The sequence below is a fragment of the Stenella coeruleoalba genome (assembly GCF_951394435.1).
Source record: "Stenella coeruleoalba genome assembly, chromosome: 1".
Lineage (NCBI taxonomy): Eukaryota > Metazoa > Chordata > Mammalia > Artiodactyla > Delphinidae > Stenella > Stenella coeruleoalba.
The window spans coordinates 28,275,039-28,299,545 of NC_137169.1; the positions used below are offsets into that span (position 1 = coordinate 28,275,039).

At 41.2% G+C, this 24,507-nt stretch overlaps 1 protein-coding gene across 2 annotated transcripts in view; it reads right to left on the reverse strand.

The window, feature by feature from the left end:
• Nucleotides 1-2,215: 2,215 nt before the first annotated feature.
• Nucleotides 2,216-24,507, reverse strand: part of PSMB2 (proteasome 20S subunit beta 2) — a 37,624-nt gene continuing 15,332 nt past the window's right edge. Inside the window, exons 4-6 of one of the 2 annotated variants that reach the window (XM_079924624.1) lie at nt 7,247-7,409; nt 5,672-5,721; nt 2,216-3,354 (exon numbers count right to left, since the gene is read on the reverse strand). In XM_079924624.1, the coding sequence (XP_079780750.1) occupies nt 3,247-3,354; nt 5,672-5,721; nt 7,247-7,409 (321 nt within the window). In that variant the 3' untranslated portion in view covers nt 2,216-3,246. The remainder of the gene's footprint in view (nt 3,355-5,671; nt 5,722-7,246; nt 7,410-24,507) is intronic. The other variant, XM_079924623.1, reaches the window with a different exon arrangement.

A 24,507-nucleotide genomic window follows, 5' to 3' on the forward strand; every position in this document is an offset into this window, starting at 1 on the left:
TGGTTGAGAGTCCGCCTGCCAATGCAGGGGACACGGGTTTGTGCCCCAGTCCAGGAAGATCCCACATGCCGCAGAGCGGCTAGGCCCACGAGCCATGGCCGCTGAGACTGTGCATCCGGAGCCTGTGCTCTGCAGCGGGAGAGGCCACAACAGTGAGAGGCCCGCGTACCGCCAGGAAAAAAAAAAAAAGTAGAGAGAAGTTAGGAAGCTGTTAAAATAGTCCAAGAGGGACTTCCCTTGTGGCGCAGTGGTTAAGAACCCGCCTGCCAATGCAGGGGACACAGGTTCGAGCCCTTATCTGGGAAGATCCCACATGCCACGGAGCAACTAAGCCCGTGAGTCTGCACTACTGAGTCTGCACTCTAGAGCCCGCAAGCCACAACTACTGAGCCTGTGTGCCTAGAGCCCATGCTCCACAACAAGAAAAGCCACCACAATGACAGGCCCGCACACCGCAATGAAGAGTAGCCCCTGCTTGACACAACTAGAGAAAGCCTGCACGCAGCAACAAAGACCCAATGCAGCCATAAATAAATAAATAAATGGGGAAAAAAGAAATCCAAGGGAGTTCCCTGGTGGCTTAGTGGTTAGGATTCCAGGCTTTCACTGCCATGGCCTGGGTTCAATCCCTGATCGGGGAATTGAGATAATGGAGATGGAGATTTTCATTAAAAGATTTAGGAAGGTAAAGCAAGCATACTCCAACAAAAATTAATAATAATAAAAAAAGATTTAGGAAGTAAAACTGCCAGAACTTGGTGACTATGTGAAGGTTGGAGATAAAGAAGGCATCAAAAATGATGCCCAGCTAAATGCAATATGGTATCCCGGATCATATCCTAGAACAGAAAAAGGACGTTAGTGGAAAAATCAGTGAAATCTGAATAAAGGCTGGAGTTTAGTTAATATCAATACTAATGTGCCAACCAATGTTGTCTTCTTAGTTTTTACAAATGTTAACATGTTAACATCAGGGGAAACTAGGTGAGGGGTATAAGGAAACTCTGTGTTATCTTTGCAACTTTTCTGCAAAACCAAATTTATTCCAAAATAAGCTTATCAAAGATAAATGATGCCTAGGTTTCTGGCTTGGGCACTTGGGACCTGGGGGCTGATGGTAAGGCTTAGATTTAGACATGCTGAGTTTGATGTCCCTATGACTAGAGGGTGAGATACCTAGAATTAAGTGTATCTTGAGCTCAGAAAAGAGATCTGGATTGGAGAAAACAGACTGGAAGTCAGGGTGGGCTGGTGGGCTTGCCTATGAGACTGCCCTGGGGACACTTATATTCAAAGGCAGAGAACAATTTCATTCCTCGTGAGGCTTGGATGCAGAATAACAAGTTGATCAATAATTATGTACTTATTGAGCACTAACCCCATACCAGGCCCTGTTCCAAATGCTTTATATTTGCACATGGAATCCTCATACAATTTTAACCATTCTACAGATGGGAAAACCATGAAGCAGGACTGCTCATGCCTTAGTAGTGGCACTCAACTGGGGCAAGCCTAAGAATCACCTGTGGAGTTTTAAAATAGATGCCTTGGAAAGAGATTCAGGAATCTAGCCCAAAGCCCACACCTATGCATACTGATGGTGGTGTTTGATGATGAACCAGCTGTGGTCATGTGAATCATCTCTTTTGCCCATTTAGTCAATGATTAGCTTGCCATTGGTAAATGATTAGCATTTACCATTGGTGTATTAAAAAGTGTACGACATTCAATTTGATATTAATCCAATACTGTTAATACAAATGTGCTGATCTATACGGAGTATCTTAGAGAGATGGTGTATTTCGCCTCAGATAAACCCAAAACCTATTGTATGTGGTATTACGAGTAGCACAGAATGGAATAAAGTAGGGCTTACCTTAGTTTAAGACCAAATGGTGCTCACAGTATGGTTCCCAGACCAGCAGCATCAGCATCAATTGGAAATATCAGAAATGTAAGATCTCAGGCCACACCCTAAACTACAGGAGTAGGACCCAGCAAGCTGTGTTTGTAAGGAAGCTGGGATGCATGCTAAAGTTTGAGGACCACTGCTCCAAAAAAGCTTCAATCTGGTGGTTCTCTATCATCACCTAAGATTAGAAGCTTTAAAAAAATATTCCTAGTTTAGGCCCCAAACCTGTTTGTTAGAATCCGGGAGTGAATGCAGTCTAATCATGTAGACTAAAAAAGAAAACTCCCCAGGTGACTCATACATACATCTGGTTAAGAACCACTGTTTTAGTGGCACCAATCGAAAAACATCTACATTACTCATTTCCAAAAAGCTAGGTTAGGAAGTAAAACAGATACCTGGTTAACCACCTAGAGTACACCAATTTCATGGAATATTATCCAACTGTCAACAACAATAAGGTAGTTATTTAGGTACTGATAGAAAAACAATCTCCAACACAGTGTTAAATGAAAAAAAGCAATATGCAGAACATTTAAAAATATTTTTTAAAAGGGACGTGGGCATGCACATATTTCATACAAGAACAGCGTATCTCTTAAAGGTTAGATAAGAAATTAGTAGCTGAAGTTTCCTCTGGGAAGGGAAGAAGGTGATTAAATTATAGGGATGGGAGAAACATTTTTACTGTGTGTTTTTGTACTGTTTACATTTTTTTTTTAATGGCCCAATAACAATTTTTTTTGGGGGGGGGAGGGTTCTTCTAGACGTTTTACAGTTTTACTTTTTATTTATGTTTCTTTCTTTTTTTTTTTTTAATTGGGGTATAGTTGTTTTACAATGTTGTGTTAGTTTCTACTGTACAGCAAAGTGAAGTAGAGTTCTCTGTGCTATCCACACCTGGTTTTTATTAGTTACTTATTTTATACATATTAGTGTATATATGTCAATCTATAGGTACATGTATTACTTATTCAAATTAATTAAGTTAAAAATGTTTAAGCTTAGGGGCAATAAAGAACCACTGCTTTAGAGGGAATGAAACATTAGCAAGCAAGCTGTCAGCTGCTAAAGGGCAATCAGAGCATTAATGAAGGGAAAGGGGCAGGAGGAAAGACAGTCCTGGCAAAAAGTCCAATGCAGGTAATCCTCCCTCCACTTCCTTCCTGAGGTGATGTTAGGTAAACTGAGACTCAACCCAGAGCACTCAATTTATCCATAGTCAGCTTTATTCTGAAATAACCATCTATGGAGAGCACACGTCAAAAGAGTAGAAAAAAATAAAGGAGCCCATCAAAAAAAGTTCCCTGGCAAGTGGGAGGGAGGGCATGACGTTAGGAGCCCTGTTTAGGGAAGGAAATGTTGTCCAGGTCGTGGATGCCATTCTTGTCAATGATTCGAACGCTGAAGGCTGGCAGATTCAGAATGAAGCGTTTCTGGAGCTGCAGAGAAACATGAAGGAAATCAGTCAACAAGTTTTTATTGAGAACTAACTGTGGTCCAGGCTCTGTTCTAGGCACTGGGCATATAAGCAGATAATAATCTCTGCTTTTGTGCCGCTGGTATCCTATTGGAGGCAGTTGGTACTAGGACACTGAGGGAAGCCCAAACTGCAGGTGGAGGCTGACTGGAAGGTAGTGAGCAAGAGCTGAGGGCTTGACTCTGGTCAGTCAGCTGATGAAGAATGAGACAATCTAATGCTCTATTCCACACAATTTGCCACTAATTAGCCTGGTAAACACAGACTTCTCTTTTAAAGTGTCTCAAGGTAACAAGCCAACCAAGGAGCGACTGCCCTAGGAATAAACTTTGGACCAAAGCCATGTACTCCTAGGTCCCAACAGTTTGCTCCAGTCACCCGCCCACATTATAAGGACCAGATGTGTATGTGTTTGTGTGTATAGCTGGGGGGGTTGTGGGAAGGATGGCCTCAGAACTACTCTTGGAACAACTCCTGCTTCTGTCTCCTCCAATACAAGCTAAACTGTCATTAAAGAAACACCTCTGGGCTTTCATGAGACTCTCTGCTTGAGAGGCTATTCCAAAGGAGCTGTGGTCTATGTGCATAAAACCAGACGGCCCCCGTTAACCTGGCTGGAGATTATTGAGAAACACAGCTGGAGGAAATCTTTGCTTCTGTGGGCGACTCTTCCTGGACACCTCACTTAATCTCTAGATAGAAGGCACAAAGCTCCATGTGCTCCCTTAGGGGCATATCCTGGACATGTACACCTCTCCAGGCCTAAGCCCTCTCTCTCTTGATGTTTCCCATCTCCTTTACAGATGAGGACTGGACAGCAACAACCATTTCCATTTCTACAGTCCTCTCTGGCTGATGACTCCTGTGTCCAGAAACCAGCTCCAAGATCAAGAAAAGGTGACAATAAGGAAATGTGGGTTTATAAAATAATCATATTTAGGATCCTTGAGGAATAAAGTCTCAAAGCATTCGATATTCCAGTGGCTTCTTCCTGGCAGCCCCTTGCAACACTTGGGGCTGCTGGACTAATACGGCCTCGTGGCTGAATGGTTAATAAGAAAAGCACATGAGTTTATTCTCAGCTTCTGCTTTGGAAAGGGGATTTACAAACAAGAGGAAAAAGGGGCACTATGGACTGAAAATGACAGGCTTGTGTAAGAGGCAAACTGACATTACTGTCCAATGCTACCACCTGCTCTCAACCTCCTACTCTCTTCTCACTAGACCACGAATTCAAGTTCATCCTTAGGCTACAAGAACAGTAAAAGAATTAAAAAGCCTACAGGAGCTGCTTTCTTTTCCTCCTCATCTTCCATTCATACCCCAGAGCCTTAGACTCCTAGGAGTAGTATTGGAATGGGCAGGGCCTGTGTTCCTGGACTCATAAACTAAGGGCTGCTCTCCCCTACTGCCCAAAGCCTCTTAGTTACCTTCTATGGCCTCCTGAATTCCCAGCAGAGGCTTTCCCTCCCAAACTTATGTACTATTAAGGGAACAGACTTTTTTTTTTTTTTTTTGGGCTGCATTTGGTCTTCGTTGCTGTATGCAGGCTCTCTCTAGTTGCAGCGAGTGGGGGCTACTCTTCGTTGAAGAGCAGGGGCTCTAGGCACAAGGACTTCAGTAGTTGTGGCTCACGGGCTCTACAGTGCAGGCTCAGTAGTTGTGGCACACGGACTTAGTTGCTCCACAGCATGTGGGATCTTCCCAGACCAGGGATCAAACCAGTGTCCCCTGAGTTGGCAGGCGGATTCTTAACCACTGCACCACCAGGGAAGTCCCCAAGGGAGCAGACTTTATGACAACTCCAGGTAGCACAAAAATAGAGCAGGTATAAAATCTAGTACAATAGTTCTTAAAGTATGGCTCCAGTTACCACCTGCAGCAAAATCATTTGGGACTGCTAGTTAAAATATTCTCAAGATCTACACCAGGACCACTGAATCAGAACTGGGTGGAGAGTGTGAATCTGCCTTTTTTAAGAAACAAGCTCCCCAGATGATTCTTATACATGCTAAATTTTGAGAAGCACTAGTCTGGATGAACCAAAAAGAAAATTAATTAAATTATAAAATTGACATTGATGAGAAGGTGACCCATGAGTGAAAAAATAAGCTTGTTATGTACCAAACTCTACCCCTGGTAGCAACTTCACATCTGGTTAGTGGATATTTATTATACCTTCTGGCAAGGATCAGAAAAAATGCAACTGAGGAACGGGAACAATATTGGCAAACAGAGAGACAAAACATTCCTTTCAGGATCCCATGGGAGCTACTCACCTCCTCCAGACATTTCCTAAGAAGCTCCACTGCCTTCTCACGTGAGATAGCTGAAAGAGAACACAGAGGCCAGGCACTCAAGGTGCTGACATTAAGTCCAACTTTCTGCTGCAACTTTTGACTAAGTTTCAAACTTTTCCAGGTCAGCATGCCACACAAATGCCACACAACAGAAAAGGCAAAAAAAAACAAAAAAAAAAGCCTAGCCTTCTGGCTTTCAACAAACTTATTCCATATGCAGTTGAGGGTGCCCCACACCCAATGTTCAGGCAGCCACAAGCCATTGCAAATTGATTTGCTACAGAGAAGGGAGAGCATGACGGAATTCTGCCTCCCATGGCCAGGGCTTGCCTCTAGAGAAGTCCAGCGGCCTGCCTCTTCGTTATAGCCCATCCCCCAACTCCCAACGCCCCCAGCCCCCCTTTAGACCAGGGCTTAAATCAGCTCCATCTGCCCTAGCCAGCTGCAAATCAGGGAAAGGGAGGCCAGGGCCAGTGTTTTAGCCTCACTTTGCCAGCTGGGCCTCAGTTTAACAATGGAATGAGAATTCATAGGATGGGGCTGAGTCTCTCATAAAATAGGAGCCAAAGGAACTGTCCACAGGCATGGCAAACTGGGATGACATATTATGCAGTTAGGCTTCAGGGGTGGTTGGTGGTTATTTTGGTGGGCAAATCAGCTGTATTACTGACAGACGCCAAATCAAGAAGCAGTCACTAGGAGGCCAGGCTAATTCTTTTTAGGATGTGGCCTGGAGCTCTGGCATGGCTGAGGTTGAATGAGAGGGCAGCACCAAAAAAGGAATGAACAAGCCAGATTCGTACTATACTGACAGGGATGAATGGAATGTAAGGAGAAAACTGGTTATCTGTGCTACATCTATAGCTTGTAAAAGCTGAGAATCCCAACTGCCTACTGCTCACAGTGGCTGAAGTTGAGGTTAGGATTGGGGTCAGAAAATAGAACTTAACACAAAAGCATCCCAGTGTCTGGAGGTTTGCCAAGCTGATGGTTCATGGACAAGTAGAGAGCCAGCTTTTTCTTGTAGGAGGGGGTAGCCATTAGGTGATAAGAACCAAAGGAACAGCTCAGGCTATGGCCTTAGAAAGCTTTGATATTTAAGAAAAGAAACCCTCAGTTGTCAAGCTGGAGACCTGTTCATCACCACAAGCTCAAAACAAACATACAAACCACTTGGTTTACTTGCTCATTCTTTACACCTGAGAAGCTAATGAGCACCTAACTAGGGCAAAATGAGTGAAAAAACGGAACTTTTGTAACTGAAGAATTATAGTTTTACTCCAACTCCCCTTTAAAACAAAACAAAACAAAACCCAGCTCTGGGCATATGCAATACCTCATTTTATCTGGCAGAAGAGGGAGTTCGATCAGCTTTTCCATAACCCTAATGACCTACAGGAGAAAGCTTCCAGAGGGCACCTGCATGTACTTCTTAGGATCCATCCTCTTTTCAAGCCCTGGCCACCCAACTCCAGGGGGTTGTGCACAAAACCAGGAAACAGCTGAGGACAGGGCTCTGCTACTGCTCCCTACACTTAGAGAGCTGAAACTTACTTGGTGTGTAATACCGGTCCAGGATACTGAGAGTCAGGAAGGCACCATAGCCGTGGGCTGCAAAAGGGGCTTTTGCCAAGGCTGCCAGGTAGTCCATGTAGTAGAGCGCTGGACCCTCATGCTCATCATAGCCAGCCAGGAGGAGGTTGACATGATATGGGGTCTGCAAAGGAAAGACACTGCAAAGTGATGGTCAAAGCGATAACACCAACACCTCTCCTCATGGAAATAGGAACGTTCCAACTCTTGATAAATAAGAAAACAGCAGCAGCTGAGTAAATCATGATGAAAGTAAAGATTTAGACAAATCTAAAGGACCCAGAGTGTGGTCAGAGGTAAAGGGAGGTCAGCTTGTTTTCTCTGAACAGAAGAGTATTTGGAGCACTTTAAGGTATGTGAAAAAGCTGCTTCTTAAAGCCCATGGACCAAAACCTGTTACAAAAGCATTTCAAAGGCAAAGCACGGGTGTTCTTGTATTGTTCCTAATAGCTGAAACCAACACACACAACTCTGAGAGTGTCAGGCCACAGGCTAAAGAAAGCTGCAGCTCCAACCACATCATCCAAAAGACGAAGGCTCAGTCTGGACAACTGGACCAAAATCTCAAATGGTAAACTGGAAGGAAAGGGAACCCTCCAACACTGTTGGTGGGAATGTAAACTGGTGCAGCCACTATGGAAAACAATATGGAAGTTCCTTTAAAAACTAAAAACAGAGCTACCATATGATCCAGCTATTCCACACCCGGGTATATGTCCAGAAAAGACAAAACTCTAATTCAATACATGCACCCCAATGTTCATAGCAGCACTATTTACAATAGCCAAGTCATGGAAACAACCCAAGTACCCATCAAGAGACGACTGGCTTAAGAAGATGTGGTACATATATACAATGGACTATTACTCAGCCATAAAAAAGACTGAATTATTGCCATTTGCAGCAACATGGATGGACCCAGATAATACTTAGTGAAGTAAGTCAGAGAAAGATAAATATTATATGATATCACCTATATGTGGAATTTAAAAAATAATACAAGTGAATCTATATACAAAACAGAAACTAACTCACAGACATAGAAATAGAAAATAAACTTACGGTTACCAAAGGGGAAAGGAAGCGGGGGTATACATTAGGAGTATGGAATGAACAAACTACTACACATAAAATAGATAAGCAACAAGGATTTACTGTATAGCATAGGGAACTATATTCAAAATCTTGTAATAACCTATATTGGAAAATAATCTGAAAAAAATAGTATATATAAAACTGAATCTTTTTTTTTTTTTTTTTTTTTTGCGGTACGCGGGCCTCTCACTGTTGTGGCCTCTCCCGTTGCGGAGCACAGGTTCCGGACGCGCAGGCTCAGCGGCCATGGCTCACGGGCCCAGCCGCTCCGTGGCATGTGGGATCCTCCCAGACCAGGGCACAAACCTGTGTCCCCTGCCTCGGCAGGCAGACTCTCAACCACTGCGCCACCAGGGAAGCCCAAAACTGAATCATTCTGCTGTATACCTGGAACTAACATAATATTGTGTATCAACTATAAAAAAAGAAAAGATTTTTTAAAAAAAGAAAAAAAGAAACAAGTCTTGCAGTAGGGAAGGGTAGAAAGTCTCAAATATTTAAGTCAAATCACTAAACTTTTCTTTTGGCTGTGTCACACATCTTGCAGGATCTTAGTTCCCTGACCAGGGATCGAACCCACGCCCCAGGTGGTGAAAGCTCAAAGTCCTAACCACTGGACCGCCAGGGAATTTCCAAATCATTAAACTTTTAATGCAGACAGTAATAATGGAAGTTCATAAATACAAAGAAATGTGTTAACTCTAGAAGAACTGTAGATTTAGGTGAAATGCTAATATTTTTCTAATATAATAAGGCTCTGCTAAGGTAACTAAGAAGTAATTTTTATCAGTGAGATAAATAAACAGTACTTATAATAACCTATTTATAGGTATCCTTTCTTTGTATTACCTGCAAGTCTAAAAATGCAAGTTTCTACAGAGAACCTTAACTATGTCTGCCTTGCTCTTGATCTCCAAATGGATGATTCTTTTTCTATACCAGGTGGGCCATTTACCATGGCCTGTCTATGCTGCCAGGCATCAGCGGTGAGACTCCCATGTAAAATGTCTTCCTTTTTCTGTGCAAAGTGTGTTTTCCCTCTTGCATTTGGCACAGTGGCTAGTGAGCAGGCCTTGCCCATGGTTATATGCCCCTCCCTAAACTTATACATTCGATTAAATGCACATTAAATGAAATCAAATACATTTATGCATCCTATTATGGGGCATAAAGTAATAACAGCTAATGGTCTTAAAAGTGATGCTTTGTATTCTTTGAACACTGATTAACATGGGCACTTGGCAGCCTGAAGAAACATTCTAACTCATGTTAGAAGAACACATGAAAATATCATGTACTTACTTGGAATTCCAAGCCAGCTGTGCTAAGTAATATTTCCCTTAGACTACAGAGTAGCCCTAACCTGCAAACAAGTTTCTGCCTTGGGGATAAGATGGTGAATAGTCTCAGGGGTTAAGAACTGACCAGCAATAGTCAAGTCTTTAGAGAAAATAATCTGCCTATCACATTTCCCAGTAAGTAGCGTGCTATACTTTGCCAGGCTCTGGAATTCTCTGCCACATTCTGTGACTACATTCTTAGTAAGTCTGACCTTAGGCAAGACACTTAACCCCTATAAGCATATGTTTCCTTATGTGTAAAACTGAGTTAATTAATCCTTCCCCTTTCTGTCTTCTATGAAATATGGTGAGAAAAAAATAATAGAGGTGAGGCATCCCAAAACTCTGGAAGAAAAAAATGCTACCTGAATTCTTAGTATATTAGCTATACCCCAGTCTCCTTTTGACAGCTTACCACTTTAAACAACAACAAAAATGTCTAAATTACCTAAAAATAAAAAATATATAATATATATATTTTTAAACTGTGAGAATAGTAATGCAAAGTCAGGCAGACAAAGAATACTGTAGTGTTCTTATAGTTAAAATTCGAATAGCAAAACAGAGAGAAATATACAGCAAGGAGATTCTAACTGGTTTCCTTCCTCAAGAGGTTTAATAATATAGTTTCTTACGTATCACAAAGTAAGTTCATCTTTTTGCTATGAGGATAACTCTACTCTTCTCCATTCACTGGAGAATATTCCTTTTACGGCTAACCAAAACAATTTTATCAAGTTGCAATGGTATATTAAGGATCCACCCAGATAACCAGAGACCTAACCAGCAGAACCCTCATACGCTGTCTCCAGTGAGGCTCTTGCCCACACTTAAACTGTATTTAAAACAATTAATGTGATCTTTAAAAGCCACCACCAAAAAATTTTTACATGAAGATGTCAACGGAATTTCAGAAGCAAACTGTATTGCTTAACTGGTCTATATAATACCATTTATTTATGCTTAAGCATCTGACACACACACACATCAAAGCTGGTATTCAGAAGCTGTAACACGTGGTATAGAAGATAACTCATAAATTATTCTGTGACTTCGAATCACCAACTTTTGCATGTGTGAGATGCTTAAGCATAGATAAATGGTGTTGTTTAGACTAATTAAATTAATACATCTGTGCAACAACTTGCAGTTTCTGAAATTCTTTTGACAATGCTCCATCAAAGGTCTCTGGCTCACACTTTTTTCTTTTAATTTCAAATAAAGTCTTGTATACTGCCACTCTCTTACTCCTCTAAGAATCATGACATTCAAAGTGACAAAGCCATAGTGATGGGTCTCTTGACTGTTACATTTCCTCATATTCTTGATGCAACAGTGTTTTCCTGGAATAAGACAAATTCCAAGCCGTTCGATTTTGTGAAACTCTTACAGCATATACATGTGTGACTGTGGTGTGTTTAGGAAAACATATAGTATGTGTAAGACACAATCCACCTATTCAAATATTTATACCAATTATAAACTCCATGAAGGCAGGATTGTGTCTGGCTTGTTCAATGATGTATAAGCATACAGTACATGTTCAGTAAATATTTGCTGAGTGAATAATAATCATACCAGAAGGCATTATATATGTTTTTTTTTTTTGTTTTGTTTTTTTGTGGTACACAGGCCTCTCACTGTTGTGGCCTCTCCTGTTGCGGAGCACAGGCTCCGGACGCGCAGGCTCAGCAGCCATGGCTCACAGGCCCAGCCGCTCCATGGCATGTGGGATCTTCCCAGACTGGGGCACGAACCCGCGTCCCCTGCATCGGCAGGCAAACTCTCAACCACTGCGCCACCAGGGAAGCCCTATATATGTTTTAATACATATATGGCTAATGCCTAGTATCACAAGAAGAAAGATTAAGAAAATCACTAAACAAATATCAGAAAGTGATAGGTCCTACTTCTGAGAACTGGTTGAAGTTTAAGTTGACTGCCAGTATCCTATGATTGCACATAATATTGCTGCTTTTTTCTAGGCTCCTAGGTCCTTCTCTTTCTACTTTTCGTTGCTAAGTAAGTAAAAAAATTATGCTACAGGCATTTAGAATTAAATGAAGAGAACGGTAGCTTAAATATCTCAGGAAGAAACAGCTGGGCTACATTACAGTTAGACCCGAGTTTGAAATCCAGCTCTATTACCAGACGTGTAGCTTTAGAAAAGTTAGTAACCTAACCTCTCTGAAAATGTTTTCATTGAAAACATGGGATAATACCTACTACAAAAAGGCTGCACTGAAGACTCAAGGAGATAATGCATATAAACAAGCATAGTACCCAAAACATAATAAAGCCTCAGTAAATGCTAAAGTAATTACTAGGAAACACAATCACCTATGAAGTTCACAGTGTCCATGAAATAAACAGGGTAAGCACTCAAGAGAAGCCCATCCACTCCTAGTACTGAGATATAAGATAAATTCCTCATACAGTCAAATAGACCCCAAATAGCCAAAACAATCTTGAAAAAGGAGAACAGAGCTGGAGGAATCATGTGCCCTGACTTCAGACTATACTACAAAGCTACAGTAATCAAAACAGTATGGTACTGGCACAAGAACAGACACACAGATTAATAGAACAGAACAGAAAGCCCAGAAATAAACCCATGCACTAAAAGTCAATTAATCTAGGACAAAGGAGGCACAATGGAGAAAAGACAGCCTCTTCAAAAAGTGGTGCTGGGGAAACTGGACAGCTACATGTAAAAGAATGAAATTAGAATATTCTCTAACGCCATATACAAAAATAAACTCAAAATGGATTACAGACCTAAATGTAAGACTGGATACTACAAAACTCCTAGAAGAAAATACAGGCAGGACACTCTGACATAAATTGCAGCAATATCTTTTTGGATCCGTCTCCTAGAATAATGGAAACAAAAATTAAAATAAACAAATGGGACCTAAACTTAAAAGCTTTTGCACAGCAAAGGAAACCATATACAAAATGAAAAGATAGCCTATGGAATGGGAGAAAATATTTGCAGAAGATGCTACCAATAAGGGATTAATTTCCAAAACATACAAACAGCTCATACAACTCAACAAAAAATGGGCAGAAGACCTAAAGAGACATTTCTTCAAAGACATACTGATGGGGACTTCCCTGGTGGCACGGTGGTTAAGAATCCACCAGCCAATGCAAGGGACATGAGTTCGAGCCCTGGTCCGGGAAGATCCCACATGCCATGGAGCAACTAAGCCTGTGTGCCACAACTATTGAGCCCGCATGCCACAACTACTGAAGCCTGTGTGCCTAGAGCCCGTGTTCCGCAACAAGGGAAGCCACCGCAATGAGAAGTCCGCGCACCACAATGAAAAGTAGCCCCCACTCACTGCAACTAAAGAAAGCCGGCATGCAGCAACAAAGACCCAACGCAGCCAAAAATAAATAAATTAATTAATTTTTAAAAAATTGGCCATTTTTAATTTTTTTTTGCGGTACGCAGGTCTCTCACTGTTGTGGCCTCTCCCGTTGCGGAGCACAGGCTCCGGACGCACAGGCTCACGGGCCCAGCCACTCCGTGGCATGTGGGATCTTCCCAAACCGGGGCACGAACCCGTGTTCCCTGCATCGGCAGGCGGACTTTCAACCACTGTGCCACCAGGGAAGCCCAAAAATTGGCCATTATTATTATTATATATATATAAAAAAAAAGACATACTGATGGCCAAAAAGCACATGAAAAGATGCTCAACACTGCTAATTATTAGAGAAATGCAAATCAAAACTACAATGAGGTACCACCTCACACCCATCAGAATGGCCATTATTTTAAAATCTACAAATAATAAATGCTGGAGAGGGTGTGAAGAAAAGGAAACCCTCCTACACTGTTGGTGGGAACGTAAATTGGTGCAGTTACGGAGAACAGTATGGAGGTTCCTTAAAAAACTAAAAATAGAGTTGCCATATGATCCGGCAATCCCACTCTTGGGCATATATTCAAAGAAAACTCTAACTTGAAAATATACATGACCCCAATGTTTACAGCAGGACTATTTACAATAGCCAAGATATGGAAGCAACCTAAATGTCTATCAACAGATGAATGGATAAAGAAGATGTGGGGTGTGTGTGTGTGTGTGTGTGTATATATATATATACACACACACACACACACGCACATATACATACACACACACAATTATTAATCAGTCATAAAAAAGAATGAAATAATACCATCTGCAGCAACATGGATGGACCCAGAGATTATCACACTAAGTGAAGTCAGTCAGACAGAAAAAGACAAGTATCATATGCTATCACATATATGTGGAATCTAAAAAGATGATACAAATGAACTTATTTACAAAACAGAAACAGACTCAGACATAGAAAACAAGCTTACGGTTACCACAAGGGAAGGGGGGCATATATTTGGAATTTGGGATTAATAGATACAGACATATAAGGATCTACTGTATAGCACAGGAAACTACATTCAGTATCTTTTAATAACCTATAATGGAAAAGAATCTGAAAAAGAATACATATATATATATATATATATATATATATATATATATATCTGAATCACTTTGCTGTATACCTGAAACATTATAAATCAACTATACGTCAATAATACTTTTTTTTAATTTTTAAAGGAAAATAAATAAAATTTTAAAGGAAAATAAACAAACACCTCATATACATCTTCCTAAAGGGATATGGTGGGAATTTTATAAAAAGTGCCCAGCACACTGCCTGACACATAGTAGAAATATATGACAGTTTCCTTCTCTCTCCTTCCTGGACTCTTGGAAGGAGCCCTAAGGTGAAGGTATTCATTGTCACAAACATTCATAAGCACTGACACTTCGAGCATATCTACTTCACAGTACACCACCCTAACCTATCTTGAAATTGACACAGGCACAGAGACATTTTCCTGGAAGCCTGAAAAAACAAAAACAACAAATCCTACATCCAGATTTGGAGAGCAAATTGCCACTTATTAACTACCTTCATACTATTTCCACCCTTACAGATATGTCCATCCTGAGTGCTAAGCCTCACTTTCTAGCTACTTTTTCATCAGTTCCCTTCTTTCCCATGATCAGTACAACATGAGAATTTGCCAATTAACCTGAAGGAATGCGAACACTAATCAATCATGATAACATTGCCAGGAATCCTGTATCTTTTACGAAGTAATCCTTATCCTGTGCGTGATATAATCTGTCTTTGGTTGTCTCCACTATTCTAACCATTTAGATAGTAAGTCTAAGTAATAGAGCAAAGTTATGAGGTCCCCAAGGGGAGGAACAGTATCTATACATAACTCTGAACTAACCTAAACATCCGAGTGACCAATAAATGAATTTAAACATTTAGCGGAGACACTCTCTGTCCAATGGCCATGAGGATCACCATCAATGGTTTGCAGTACAAATGCCAACGTTCTTAGTTTTAAAGTTGTATCTAACTGACAAACAAAGAAAAAAATTTAAATGAACCATCCTGGGAACTCAAAATGAACTTTAGTTTCTAAAATAAAATACCACCAAAATTTTGCCTCTTTTTACAAGTAGAGAAAGAAGAAAAGAAAAAAACCTAGATAAATTGGTATATCTTCCTCCCTTAAAAAAGTACATGAGGTAAGCTTATTTTTAAAATGAAGAGCTTTAAGTCATTTTGAGTTTTCCTCATCTATACAACAGGGATAATAAGAGTATCCATCATTACGGGGTTATGGCAAGGTTTAAATAAATAAATGTAAACTGCTCAATGAAATGCCTGTTCCATAGTAATAACACCATCATCACCACCACCACCACCATCATTTTTAGGATCTGACAGCATTATTAACAGATCTGATTAGATAATAATAAGATCAAGAAGATGCACCAGGGAATTCCCTGGCGGTCCAGTGGTTAGGACTCCAAGCTTTCACTGTCAAGGGACTGGGTTCGGGTTCAATCCCTGGTCGGGGAACTAAGATCCCACAAGCAGCAAGGCGAGGCTCAAAAAAAACGAAGAAGAAGGAGATGTACTAACTACCACAGAGTGCCAATAAATTATCCACCTTTTTTTGGTTGCTAAAAGGAATACAATTTAAGCCAGGGGAATTAGCCAATAAGCACATCTCTTATGTCCCTCTCCCTGGGATTGAAATGGACTTCCTAAGTACCCCTGAGCCCTGCAGAACTGAGTTCAGTTTCACTTTGTACATCTGAGCTCAGTTTCCTTGTACATTTGGGAGTGGGGGGTGTACATGGCACACACATGCAAACTCTCCTTCAGTTTGATGGAGCATTTCCTTCCCTCTAACTCTTGTGCATACAACTCCTTGTATATTCTCTCTCTCATGGAAAAGAAACACTGTAGTGATTAAGAAGAGTGTGAAAAAAAAAATAAAAAGAAGAGTGTGAAATTCCATAAATTTTACAGCTCAAGAGAACAGTTGTGATAAATACACTGAAACAACAAAATCAGTGAAGAGAGTCTGGGCGGTGACAAGCAGCGGTGTGACATCTGGCGGAAGCCAAAGTCACAGCAAGGGGGAGAGAGGTGGGCCTGAGGAAGCATCCTGCCGAGCGTGGACACAGAAAAGGAGAGGAATTGACAGTGTTCCTTTGGAGCCAGGCCAGCCTTTGCCACCTCTAATTGAACAGGACGACGTCGCTATGAGTCAGGTGCCTCAGAGAACGATGCGGTTTCTTTTGCAATGTGCTGCACACCTTGGAACATTAAGCGTGTGAAGCATGATCCCATTCCTTGTGGGTCGGGAATTTGGTAGGAGAGGCAGAACCACCAACGGGACAAAGGATTTAGCTAATGATGACAGTGTTTCAATAAACAGACTTCTAAACAGAGACTGGGCTTTGAAGGAAACAGTGCCTGCTCTTTCATTTAGTCCAGCCGATTGCCAAAGCTGCCTAAAATTCCATCTTTGGCACCGAGAATATTTCACAAAAATGCAGTTTACAGAGTTAGAAGGGATCTAAGGGCTCATCTAGTTTATCCAATGTCCCTCTCACAAATGTGGGGACTCGGGTTCAAAGAGGGGACAGTGACTTACCCTAAACCACAGGGCTAATTAGAGTCAGGACCAGAATTCAGGCTTTCTGATCCCAAGACTTGTGTGCTTTTCTAGGAAACGATGCTGCCTCCACAAAATGGAAATTAGTGTGAAAATATGATTCAATATGTAAATGTCAGTTTCACACTCAAATAGTTCAGAATGTACTATTTTGCATACCAGCATCTATTGTCCTCTATTTCACGTATTACATCTTATATGACCAATAATATTTTAAGTTTTAAAAGGGCAGGCTTAACGTCAGACCATTATGACTCCTCTAAAGGGTCTACAACTATGCAAGATATGTAGTAGGTACTAAATAAATAGATGCCAACACCTTAACTGCTTTGCCAATGCCCAGTTTTTCAACTTTGTTAATAAATAAAATGGATCCACTGTTATTTTCTTACACTGGTGCTCTGAACTCTGAATCAGGAGCTTGTTTCCAATAACCAACAGAATTTATTAGCTATCTCCTTTGGCTGGGTTTGGTGGTATAACTTTAAAATTTCAATGTCAATTTTGCCATTTTAATTAAAGAAAGACTTTGTACCTATACTGGAATTTCAATGTTCACTATTTAACACTTTTAAAAAATCTAAAAGATTTCAGCAGCTTCCAACTGTCCTTGTGACCAAGTACTTTTCCCAGCTCTAAGAGATTATGTTCTATGGATGGGGATAGGGCTGGGCAGGGGAAGAACTACTTATCCCTAATGCCTAAGCAATACAGAATCATTTGCACCTTGATTTTAATCCTCTCTGACAAAGTCCTTTTTAAGGAAACCCATCAATCTCTTTTTCTAATAACAGTGGTGACTATGCCTTAAGCAAAAACATAGAGTTTACAAAAGGCCTCAACCAAATCCTGCAAGAGTTCTCCGAGACTGCACAGGATAATTATGAAATGAGTAAATGCCCCAACCAACTTCACTTTTGCATGTGGAATGTGAATACATTATAAATTCAATAAATGTTATTGAGCGTTTACTATGTGAGAAGCATTGTGCCAGGTGACAAAGATGGAAACCTGGATCTGGAAGGAGCTGAGAAGGTAGACTGGAGTAGGAAAGATTTCAGATGGAGGAAACAGCATATGTGAAGGTAAAGAAACATGGAGGAACATGGAATATTTGGGTATTGGTGAATATGGGACATGTATACTTAGTGAATTAGGTGATTTCAGTAAGAAGCAGAGAGGAAGTGGGGTAACAGGAATTGAAACGATACTGTCACTGGCTTCCTAGACTAAAGAACGTGAACTTCAGGGGAGTTCCCTGCTGGCCTAGTGATTAGGATTCTGGGCTTTCACTACTGTGGCCCAGGTCCAATCCCTGGTTGGGGAACTGAGATCCTGCTAGCCATGCGGCTCAGCCAAAAAAAAAAAAAAAAAAGAATATGAACATCAGTATGTAAACCATGGAGAAACCAGTGAAAACTGCTCCCATTCCCATGACAATACAAGCCTTTTTCATGTGTTAGAAAATTGCAGAAGCAGTAGGGATGGAGGGGGAGATATGGAATATAAGATATATCAATATTTAGAAAGTAGAATAGATAGGAGTTAATGAATAGTAGAACAGAAGATGAGGGAAAAAGAGGAGTTAAGAGAATGTGCAATAAACGGAAAGGTGGAGGAGCAATGTAAAAAACTCAACTGAGACCGAAAGAGGCTTAAGTTGAGCTGTTCAGAAGTAGCTGGAAAGAAAAAATAATGTATAGCTGAAATCATGAGACTGAATGAAGAGTCAGCCAGTTGGTAGGTTTTATTTATACAAACACACCTTCCTAAGTTCCTTTATTGTGGAAGACAATAAAGGAAACAATTACAACAGGACACTATGGCAGAGGTATTCGTAGGTTGCCTTGAGAGCACAAAGCAGCCCTCATGAGTGACGAACATATGTGGAGAAATACAGTTTCCCTGGAAAATGATAAATTGAGTTTTAACCAGCAATTAAGAGTTAGCCTTTTGGGCTTCCCTGGTGGTGCAGTGCTTGAGAGTCCGCCTGCCGATGCAGGGGACACGGGTTCATGCCCCGGTCCGGGGCATGAACGGCTCAGCCCCCTGAGCGGCTGGGCCCGTGAGCCATGGCCGCTGAGCCTGCGCGTCCGGAGCCTGTGCTCCGCAACGGGAGAGGCCACAACAGCGAGAGGCCCGCGTACCGCAAAAAAAAAAAAAAACAGTTAGCCTTTGGAGATGTGGAAGTACATTCAGGGGAGAATGACCAGCAAAGTGCTGGAGTAGGCAAAGGCAGAGATACAAGAGAGAACACACAGCAGGTTAGGGGAGGTACAAGTAATTCAGTATGAAACAGAGAATGCCAGTGAGAAAGGGGTGACAGGTAGGTCTGGAGACAAAGCAGAGGAATAAGTGAAAGAAGAGAGATGAAGCAGAGAGGCTAATTTCGAAGACTGTGTACACCTAAGTTGAAGAGAGCAGTTCTGGGAGCTGAGAAAAAACTGGCCTATTGCTCCTTCATGATCACAAGCTGGGACCAGTCCTGTTACCTACTGTTACCACTCAGAGGAAAAAAAGGAGGTACAATGTTGGAAGTTGAAAATAGTTTCCTCTTAATCTTGTGATGGAAAAAATAGTATGAGTTTAAACTGATCAGAATCAGAATACTAGACTGAGCTTCACCACAGAAAAGTTAAATTAAACTGACTGACTTTCCTCGTTCTTTCCTGCTTCAGATACACTCATCTTCTGTTGCACTAAAACACAAACCAGCCCATGTTTATAAATTCTCACACTAAATTAAAAAATAAGGAAGCAAGTGTGCCTCAAATGAAGCAAACCTTTTATTTCCAGAAGCCCAAGACAAAATAAAAGAAACTTACTCTGAAAATGAGACTGTCTAACCAAGGTTTCCCATTTCTTTTGCCTGCCTTAGTTCATTCTCTGAAAGTGTATTTGGCATACTCGTTTGATGCTGGCAGATGCAAAAGCATAATATAAAAATTGTGTTCATTCTCCTTTAACAATGATTAGCTCATGTTCAAATATTTTTGCTTAACATACTGGCAAAAATTCTTATAATGGATGATTTCTTGAACTTAAGCTCAGGAACGTCACTGCATTTACAACCAACATTTTATTTTATTTTTATTTTTGGCCGCCCCGCGCAATTCCCTGACCAGGGACTGAACCTGTGCCCCTGGCAGTGAAAGCGCAGAGTCCTAACCACTGGACCACCAGGGAATTCCCACAACCAACATTTTCAACTTTAAAAGCAAAACACCTTGTAAATTATTATTTGAAAAACCTATGTTTTTAAAATGCCGTTAAGTCAAAAGTTAGGCATGTGTTTTTGTGAAAAAAAATAATAAAGGCTCAAGGTCAAAAGTGGCTTTATCGCTTTACGGTTGTGCTACAAAAGACAGTCCACTTGGTCTTGAAGTCTCAAGTGCCCCATCTGAACGTGGAGGACAGTATTGCTTGCCTGATAGCTGTGAGGAATGAAAAGTACTCATCTGTGTTAAAGTTCCTAGAAGAAGGCCTAGGAAGTAGTAGGTGCCCAATAAATGTCAAATGAATCTGAATTTTAGAGGCAAAAAATTAAACATTGTGTATATTTCAATTTTTAGCAAAATTATATTTTAAAGTTACTCCACAATAATTATGAAATTTCTGTAAATTTTACTTTCTAAAACCATCACTAACCCCAAGTTTGAATGGTTCTTCTATGAAAGTTGTAATCTTCTCGTAATTAGAAGTTTAGAAATTTAATGAGTTGAAATGCAACAAGGCACAGATGCCTTATTATACCAACTAGTTAACACAGTATTTGTTTTCTACATTAACTTTACTTGCTAATCAAAAATACTGCTTTCTCCCAAACATCAAAATAAAATCGCTGATTGTGCAATGGTAAAACCAACAATACCATGTCCGCAACAAGGCCACCTGAATTTTTTTTCATGAGCTGGCAGTGTCCAGGGAAAATATAAGACTCCATATACCTTTAAGTCAGTTCTCAAAAAATTCAAGTGCAGAAGCCATGCTCTGTACACCCCAAGGCATATGTATATTAAGTTGTACATGCTAAGCATGCCCATGAATATCTTTGTTTTGGGGGGGGGGTTTGTGTTTTTTGGGGGGGGGGAGTTTGGCTATGACACTCGGCTTACGGGATCTCAGTTCCCCAACCAGGGACTGAACCTGGGCCACAGCAGTGAAAGCCCGGAATCCTAACCACTAGGCCACCAGGGAACTCACACCCATGAATATCTTTGCATGTTGAACATCTGAGCTGATTCATCTCCCTGAGTTAAGAAGTAAGTCTGCTGCTAAAGACTATTTAGGACTATATATAATTGTATATGTTTTCAGATGTCCATAGCAACTAGGAAATCCTGGGGAAAAGACTATTTAGAAGCCCTTCTAGGGACTTCCCTGGCGGTCCAGTGGTTAGGACTCTGTGCTCCCAATGCAGGGGGCACAGGTTCAATCCCTGGTCGGGGAACTAAGATCCCGCATGCCGCACAGTGCAGCCTAAAAAAAAAAAGCCCTTCTATTAGAACACAGTGCTCCCCATTAGCAGCCTAGGTCCAACACAAGTTACTCCTACCTCTTCAATGGACATGAAAGCTCCACATTGGTCTCCCTGCTTTCTTCTACTTTCCCTAAATGCTCTACCAAAGAGTAGCCAATGATCTAACCAAATCTCATCTGATCATGTTAACCCCCTCTTAGCCAACAAGCTTCCAGAGAGGCCCATTGCTTTTAGCACGATGCTTTTTCATCAAAGTCCTCGTAACATGGACTACCTCTCTAGTTTCAATCTCCTACCATTCCCCTAAAACCCTGAGCCATATTTAACAAACTACTTTAGATTATGGATTTTGTATATGTGTTTATAGTAAAAACTATATAAGGCTATTTATTTCTATTTGTTTTCCCATCAATAGAGCCCTACTTTGTATTATGTACTCCACTAGTTAAAACAGATAAAAAATTAGGAATAGGAGGTTCAGAGAACTATTTGTGCCTGCCCCAAACATCATTAGAAAAATCACTGTGCCTAACCTAACCTGCTCTCTCACACTCCTTCAGGTCTGTGCCTCCAGTTTTCCTTTCTGTTTCATCTTTGCTTTAATGACAGCTGGTCCTTCAAAGCTCAAGTTAGGCTCTATTCGCAGAGCAACTATCTGTAAGGGTACTGCAGTACTTGTCACTCTGCAGTACAGTTGACTATTTACTTCTCTATTGCCCCATCTGAAGGCACACACTGTGCTTTGCACCTCTGTTTCCTCAGCCCCAAGGACAATGCAGGCTGTAGATTTGTTGAATGGATGGCTATCAGCACCTATGGAACTTCTCAGCTGTACAAAACTGTACAAATTAGGAGGCATCAGAAAGGGAAATGTGGAATTCTGGCAGGGCATTTCAGTTTATAAGGATTCAGAGATTATTTCCTCTCCCTTCCCTTTTTCTTTCCAATCTAGTTCATGCTATCTGCTCTATTGTCTACACTCAAAAGTAATGGTAAATCTGAACTCTTTTTCATTTTTAGCTCTTAAAAAATGTGTTACGCTTTCCTACCCCTTTACTCTTCCGTTTTATTCTCTTAAACTTTTTTGGTGGAACAACATGCTCACATAAAAGTATATAAAATATACATGTACAGCTTAATGAATAAAGTGAACATACATTTAACTACAACCAAGGTCAAGAAATAGAACAGTCAACTATTTCTCCCTCCAAAGGCTTTCCATTCCCCTTCATTTTAGATAACTGTGGGAGAGAATAAAGAACACCTCACAGTTTTTTGGATCAGCCCCTGAATTCATATCTCTGCATGATCCTGGGCTACGGCAGGTAAAGAGAAGCACTAAGATGCCAGGGTACATGTGTATTTCTATCTGTGAGTATGTGTGAGGGCATGCCCCCACAGGCCAAGGCACTGGTTTAAAGCAATCTTAAAAGGTAGGGTAAATCTATATTTCTAATGGTAAACACTCTGCTGCTTAGTAAAACAGTACTCTGCTGCTTACAGCTTAAACCAAACCTTAACAGGAAACCACATAATTTTCAAGACACAAGTTGCAAAACAACACAAATTTAAGACCAATTACCTATATTTGCTTCATCCCCATTGTGGATAGGAAAGATGCTTTAAGTGAAAAGTTGGCATTATGGGGTCACACAGTCCCAGCCACCCAACAGGCTCATTCCATTCAACCAGAAGAGGGGTTCTCTATGCTCACAGCAGGCATACAACAGGGTAGCACATATATGCTCTCTGAGTGAGAAAGCAACACCTTCTCACATACAACCCCCTGGAGGGAGATGGGGAAGGGGAGGGGGGAGGGCTTTACACCTGCAAACTCCTAACTCTATCAGCGCCAGGACTGGGAAAAACAGCACATATTTTTAAAAAAGAAAAAAGGTTTCCTGATAAAGCCAGTAACTTTTTTTTTTTTTTTTTGGCTCACGGGCCCAGCTGCTCCGCAGCATGCGGGATCCTCCCGGACTGGGGCACGAACCCGCGTCCCCTGCATCGGCAGGCGGACTCCCAACCACTGTGCCACCAGGGAAGCCCCAAAGCCAGTAACTTTTAAAGAAGGATGTTCTTAAGCCATTTTTTTCTAGGAGACTAGTAAGTGTAATGACTCAACATCCAAGTCTTTGTCTCCTTAATGGACTGAGTCAAGCCCTAATGACTGTATAAGCAAACTGCTTAAAAGGGCAGGTGTCAGAATTCTTATTCTTATTGGCAGAAAAACACCATAAGCACAAAGTGTTGTCATACTAATTAAGGCATCTCAACTTCAAGGCACATCTGTCCCTGGGCCTTTGGATAATCAAAATGACCACTAAAAATAGAACAGTGGTATCTCCAATGGGGCAGATATGAGCCACTCCCAATCCTAAGAGATTCCAGCGAGATGTGACCTGGGATGCACATGTCTTACAATACCATTGAATGTCCATCTATATGTAGCCGTATGTTTTAAGTTTTTACTCTATGTTCTATTAAGGTTAGTAGACAAAAGTAATTAACAGACATTTAACTCTTGGCCCATAGTGAAAATCCAGCTAGCTGACTAGCTAACTGAGGTCTGGCAGGGAAGAAAACTGCTCTCCAGGTCTAAAAAAAACACTGCTTGCGTTGAAACTCCCTGAGTTTCATGATGAACATCTTGGTATTTTTTTTCAATTTCCTCATCACCAAAAGTAAGCCAGCTCTGTCTGTCAAGATGCCCAGGCTGCATGGCAGCAGTGTCAAAGGCTGCCATTTGCTTCAAGGCACTGCCATATGCAGGAGCACAACATTTTGTCTCTGGAAAATAAACACATCTGCCTTTGCCAGTGTCCTCCCACTGTGCCACCCATCTGGAGCAGGTGAGCTGGAAGGCAAGCCTGGGCATGGGTGAGACGGGGGTGAGCAGGGGAGATGAGGCCTCAAGGGAGATGGCACATGGAGGAAGAAGGCAGTGCTGTGTCATGTCACATCCTGCTAACCACGTTTGCCAAAGCTTGTGAAATTACCCTTGTTAGTGATATTTTAATCACATGTAACAAATGGTTGGTTGTTTTTAGGGGACAAGACCTGCAAAGTCAAGGTTCCACCTGGGCCATCTGTTCACAAGGGCACATGACCTCACTGATACCAATAAACAGATATCTTTGGGCCAGCCACCAAAGGCACGAGGACAATATTGTCCCTTGAATAGAAGGCTCAAAGCAACAGGGTTCTTCTAGGACAGGACCACACAATACCTGCCTACTATTAACCAGAC